Here is a 6,611-nt window from a genome sequence, read left to right on the forward strand (position 1 = left end):
TCTCCACACAAATTGAGTTCTCATATCTACTAGATACAAATCAGATCATGCTAACTTATACTTCAAATCTTTCAGTGACTTCTAACAAGTTGCATTCAATCCAAGCTTTGATCTGGCTACAAACATGATGTGCTCTAGTCCTTGATGAGTCTGCTCTTTTCCTGCCATTCTCCACACTGCTGTGGCCAGCAGGGGCTTTGTGCCCCTGTCTGATTCCTTTGGATCTCATCTGTGGCTCCTTTACCTCATCCAGGTTTCTGAACTGCATTTTCGGAGACCCTTCGTACTCCCTGAGTGTGTACCTCCTCTTTTCAGCCTCTGATGTTTCTGTTTTCTTTCTTTATTAATGATGGTGTGTCTTTCTTGCTAAAACATAAGTTCCATGAAAAACAAGGCTGTCTCTGATGATTTCCCTCTAAAGGAATGAGGTAAGCAGTTCTGTGTGATTTAGGAGAACATGTATACTCAAGTATATGATGTCAAGAGCTGCTTGTATCTCAACGTGATGTCAGGGCCTTCTTACATAGTGACAGTATGACATCACAGATTGCTCATGTTCCCTGTGTTTGCTATCAGAGCCTCACTCACAGTGTCTGAGAAGTAAGGACCTGCTCATCATTTTCTGTCTATGTTGAAGGCTTGTGTCTATGTTCAGTCATGTTACTATGAACTAATGAGTATTTATTGAAAAAAAGTTATAGGGTTTTTTTTTCAAAGTTGAAAGCCATAATCAAGCTTGAATTCTTTTGAAGGCAGAAGGAGGATGATGAAGAGGTTTATTCTTTCTTTTTTTCAAAATCACACATTTTTTTTTCTGCAAAACTATTTAGTAAATGATACTTTCTGAAAAAAACAGTACCATTTTTATTCTTTCACCCAAAGTTCTTTGTTTGGGGGATTACTTAGTTTTTAAAACTTGTAGCGAATGAAGCCTTAAGAGCCCACGTTTCTAGTTAAGGCTTTTCCTAATTGCTTCATTGTGCCTTGCAATGAAGAGATTGTTCTGTGTAAAGCCTGTGCTGCAAACCCCCACTTTTATCAGCAATATGCATACTGAGAAAACATGACATTTACAAACCGACCACAGCCACAGCATCCCTGCCTTAGAAAGTGATGCGCAGGAAGTCTTTAACCTTTGTTGATTTTGACCATGGAGCTTGTTTTCCATTACACATTTCTGTGGTTTGTTCAGTAGTTCTTCTAACTCAGAAAAGCTCTTCTACTATTTGAACATTTATAATTACACATATTTTTAATGTATCTAACAGAGATTGTCTGAATAAATTATTTTCTCTAACATCTTTTCCTTACTGTCGGGATTTTTCTTTTAAATGCATATATATTTAGAGTGTGAACATGCAGTTGTGAGTATGGGTGCCTCTGCATATGTATGGGAGGTCAGAGGTCAACATCAGGGTCATTTCTCAAAAGCCTTGTCTTTGAGTCAGAATCCTTTACTGGGACCTTGAGCCCATTGGTTAGGCTAGGCTGGCAGGGCAGCAAGGATCCCCCTATCTGCTTCTCCAGTGCTGAGGTTACAAGTAAAGTGAGAGCAAAAGTGTGTGTGTGCATGGGCATGCGTGTGCGCGCGTGTGTGTGTGTGTGTGTGTGTGTGTGTGTTGAACAGACCCAGAGAATGGTCTGCTATAGCCACACCTTTAGATTGAAATAAATTTATAGTGTACAGCTAACCAAAGTAAAAGAACAATAGCACATAGTAGATGATGGGAGCAACAGGTAGTCAGCAAAGCGTCATCACATAAAGTGCATACAACCACAGTGACTGAGAGACCAAGAGAGCAAACAAAGGCAACATCGCACTGGGACTTAGAATACTGAGCAGAAGTCACATAAAGTGCACACAACCACAGTGACTGAGAGACCAAGACAAAGGCAACATCGCACTGGGACTTAGAATACTGAGCAGAAGTCAAATAAAGTACATACAACCACAGTGACTGAGAGACCAAGAGAGCAAACAAAGGCAACATCGCACTGGGACTTAGAATACTGAGCAGAAGTCAACTGTGGAAGAAGCAGCCATGCTGGAGTTGCCAGCTGAGTATCTATAAATGAGCTTCTTCTAGAGGACTGGGTTGGATCTGATGCCCTCTTCTGGTTTCCATGGGCACTGCATCCAAGTGGTGCACAGACGTGCAAAAAAAAAAAAAAAAAAAAAAAAAAAAAAAAAAAAAAAAAAAAAAAAAAAAAAAAAAAAAAAAAAAACCACACCAATACACATGAAATTATTTCTTTTTAAATTTCCTTTTCAAACTTAGATAATTTGTATAGGACTCAGTGAAGAATAAGGGGAGTTAATACTTTGAAGTATTATTATATAACTTACTATAGTTAATTGGATGTATTCTTATTAACATAAGTTCTGACCCGTGAAAGAGCCTGAGAGAAGAACATGAGAGCCCGTAAGAGCCAGTAGGAAAACTTGCTGTCCTACAATTTTAGAGTTAAAGAGATGTTAGAGACCTTCCATCCTTCCCCTGTCATTTCACAGATGAAAAGTATGAGAGTTTTGTGGCTGAGAGATTGAAATCTCATTGGGGATATTTCTATTTTTAACATCTCAACATTCCTTTACCTACACTATAAAAGGTGGCAAGGAATGTACATACTAAACAAATATCCTTGCTAGAGGTTATATGTCATTCAAACATAATGGGATGACAGAAACTTGGGGAGGATATGTCTGCCATGATCCTCAAAAATAGTTTATTTTCAAATACCACTAAAATATGTTAATGAAAAATAGCAAGGAATCAAACAGCAATGTGGTAAGCCATCAAACTTTAAAGATGTATAGGAGGAAACAAAACATAATAAGATTATTGACTATAATATATGTCTTTTAATAATAACTCTAAATGTTTAAAGGTCTTAATTCTACAATTAAAAGACAGACTGAATGAATGGATTTTGAAGCAAGATATAACAATATGTAAAAACAAACAAATAAAAAACCTTTCTGATAAAATTCACAATCTGCAAGTGAAAGAATAAAAAGCAATAGTCCAAGCAAAACCAAGAAGGTTTAGCCACGCTCATAGCCGACAAAATAGAGTTTAAGGAAAATCACAATACTTAAAGATTGCTTTTTATTCAGAGAATAGTTTATCAAAGGATAAGTTTATATGCACCAAGTATCAGAACATCTGGCTTTACTGCTGCTGGACCCAAAAGGAGAGTTGGGCCTCCTATGCACTAGTAGTTTGACTGTTCCCTTCTCTCTGATACATTATCTAGATTTAAAAGAATTAACCGGTTGGTATTCTCTGATCATAGGAGCAGGAACTCCAAAAGCAATGCTAGGAAGAATGTTTATTGCAGTGAGTTCCTACACCATAAAGATATCTGAACCTAGAGATGCACTGAAGGTCTTGTAGAAATGAGAGCAAACCAAACCAAAAACAAAGAACGATGATCAGGACACAAACTAGTGGACAAGACCATGAAAGAGAACCAGGGACAATGAGGATGGCTCTGTGGGTAAGAGCACTCACTGCCTTTTCAAAGACCCAAGTTTGATTCCCAGCCCTGACATCGGGCAGCTCACAACTGCCTGTATGTAACTCCAGCTCCGGGGGATCCGGCACCTGCTTCTGGCCTCCACGGGAACCCGTACACACATGGCATGCATAGACACATACATAAAAATAATCATTAAGAACCAATTAAAAAAAGAGGTAGTGTTCTAAAAAGATCAAGTTGCCAAACACTCAGTTCATCAAAAGAAAGATCCAAATAAATAGAACTTAAAAAGGGAAAGAGTACACTTAATACTACTGGAAACTTGCAGGATCTTGGGGGAACTTTACGTTTTTATTTAAGCTTTAAATTTTTTTTTTATTATTTAAAGTGTGTGTGTGTGTGTGTGTGTGTGTGTCTTGTGTGGGTTGTATGCACATGAATACCACAGAGGCCAGAGTGTCAATTACCTCTGGAGCTGGAGTTACAGGTGGTTGTGAGCCACCTGGTGTGATTATTGGGAATTGAATTTGGATCCTCTGGAAGAAAAATATGTGTACTTGACTGCTGAGGCATTTCTCTAGCCCTGTCAGAGCATATTTTTAGTGAGGAAAAATGCTTATAATGTAGCAAATTTAGAAGAAGTGAAATAATTTCTGGACAAATATGGCCAACCAAAATTGAATCTAAAAAAAATTCAAGGAACTATAATAAAAACATGAGATTGAATGATAATAAGTTTCCCAACAAAAAAAAAAAGTCTGCTGTACAAAGTATGAGAAAGGGAAGAGACCTCTCCTCACTCATTCTATGAAGCTAAGAAGCTAACATCCCCAAGCTACTAAAACAAAACAAAAACCCCACAGAACAACAACCTCCCCTACCTCCCAAAAACTGGTCAACAGATGCAGAAACCCCTCACAATAGATATACAAAGTAAATACGAAGGCTGGCTAAGAAAAGCTTATGCAGACGGGCATGGTGAATGCTTACAGTCCAGACATTCATGGTACAGAAAGATTGGTCGTTGTCAATCTGGGCTAACAAGTTAATGACATTCTAGGACACATAGTGAGATGCTGTCTCAAGAAATCAAAACAGAAAAAGTGTTCTGTGATAGAGTTGGAATCATCCCTAGGATACAAGAGTAGTTCAATCTGCACAACTGGATAATGAGGTACATGAATAATCACAGAGTTGTCCAAGGACATCCAGACACAGCACTCAAGAGAATTAAATATACCTTCTTTTTTTAGTTAGTATAGAAGAATCATACTTCAACATACAAATGATTGTACAAGGCAAATATATAATAACTACTACAAATATATAATAGCCAATATACAAATATATAATAGTATACAAATATATAATAGCTAATAATATAATAATGGAAAAAACAAGATATTTCTTAAAAATCAGGAGTAAAATAAGGATTGCTAATGTCTTTACTGTTCAATTTTAGCTATAGAAATCACACCTGAGAAAAACTATAGGAAAGAAATGAAATAGAAAAATAGGAAAGAAGTGAAATCCTGCTCTCCACACATATTAAACAAAAAAAAAGGCTTTGCTGAAAGACCAGAACTGACCAATTCACTAGAGAAGCATTTACAACCCAAGATACGTTGCAAATCTAAGCAGCCGTTCTTCACAGCGACCAAAACCTCACTAAGACAAATTAGGAATCCTGTGCCTAATAGCTACAACAAAGTGCCCAGTAACCCTGATTCCTAAAGACCCTAACTCTATACTGAAAACTTATAAAAGAAGTCAGAGACAGTACCAGGAAAGACTGTGTTCATGCATAAGGGGAAATGATATTCTGCTACGTGCATGAAAGCAAAATTGGAGGATGTTGTGTTAAAAGAGACAACAAATGAGTGTATGTTTTGTTTCCTGTGCAGAATATGAAAAGATGAGAGAGGAGAACTGTGGGACTTGGAGGGGTGAGGAGACGGTGGGAGAGGAGATGCACACGTTCTGTGAACAGACAGAAATGCCAGTGAATCCTGTTAATTTCTACAATTAATATTTGTTAATGGCAAGCAGCATTTGCTCTCTTTGGCTTAGTGTTTTTAATTTCAAGAAATTTTCCTAAGAAAATTATTTAATACTGATAAATGTTCACATTCAAAGATATCTATGGAAATGCTGATTTTAATAAGAATTAAAAGCATTGTTGAGGTTGTCTATTGTATCACTCCACATGTATTTAATAACCTAGGAAAATGCTCTTTATTTTATCAAAAGCAGTATAGAATTCAGAATCTATTTTATTATTAAAGATGTGTATGCTTGGGGGGAAAATCAATGTTTAAGTTAATGTGGGAAATGATAATATGTAAAGTTTTCTTTTGTAACATATCCAAGATATTATGTTTTAAAACAATGAGACTTATGAAGAGAAAAATATTACATTAAAAAAAAATACATAAAGCCAGGTATCATGGTGCATGGCAGTATACACAGCACTGAGACAAAAGTGGGAAATTCTCACTTTAGGCCCGTCTTGCATATTTTGCAAGACCCTGTCTCAAATAAATAAATAAGCAAACTAAAGCAATTGTAAGGTTAGATAGAACATGTCCATAGTAGAAGAAAGAGCAACATAAAGGACATACTGAGTTCTCAAGTTACCTTTCTTAAAGCCAAGTAAAGACAGTGGCTTTAGGCAGTCTGTCAGCTTTAGTCTCTATTGGGGGTGGGGTGGGGGTACAGGGAATTAGTTGATCTTCCTTACAGAGCTGAAGTCCAGTTTGAAAAATTGCTTAATATTCTTTTTCCCTAAGAAAGATGCACATACATATTACTAAATGCTAAATACAATATAATAAATTGTTTTTATTAATGTTTATATACTTCCAATTAACTACCTATTGGATCTTGTGTCTGTTGTGTTATAGATTGCTACAGAAGCAATTGAAAACTTCCGCACTGTCGTCTCTTTGACTCAGGAGCAGAAGTTTGAAACTATGTATGCCCAGAGCTTGCAGATACCATACAGGTAAGACTAGTCCCTAAAGAGTGGGCCAGGGCTCTGAGGAGATTTCCAAGCAGGACTCAGTTTTTAGGATTACTTTTGCCAAAAGGCAGAATGCACATGAAGAAAGTACTAGAAGGAACACCAG

The 6,611-nt window shown here is 36.9% G+C and overlaps 1 protein-coding gene across 1 annotated transcript in view; it reads left to right on the top strand.

Moving 5' to 3' along the window:
• LOC116097617 (ATP-dependent translocase ABCB1) overlaps nt 1-6,611 on the top strand; it is a 78,706-nt gene that overhangs the window by 53,803 nt on the left and 18,292 nt on the right. Inside the window, exon 23 of the mRNA XM_031380287.1 lies at nt 6,387-6,487. Within this exon, the coding sequence (XP_031236147.1) occupies nt 6,387-6,487 (101 nt within the window). The remainder of the gene's footprint in view (nt 1-6,386; nt 6,488-6,611) is intronic.

The sequence above is a fragment of the Mastomys coucha genome, unplaced genomic scaffold (genome assembly GCF_008632895.1).
Source record: "Mastomys coucha isolate ucsf_1 unplaced genomic scaffold, UCSF_Mcou_1 pScaffold19, whole genome shotgun sequence".
NCBI lineage: Eukaryota > Metazoa > Chordata > Mammalia > Rodentia > Muridae > Mastomys > Mastomys coucha.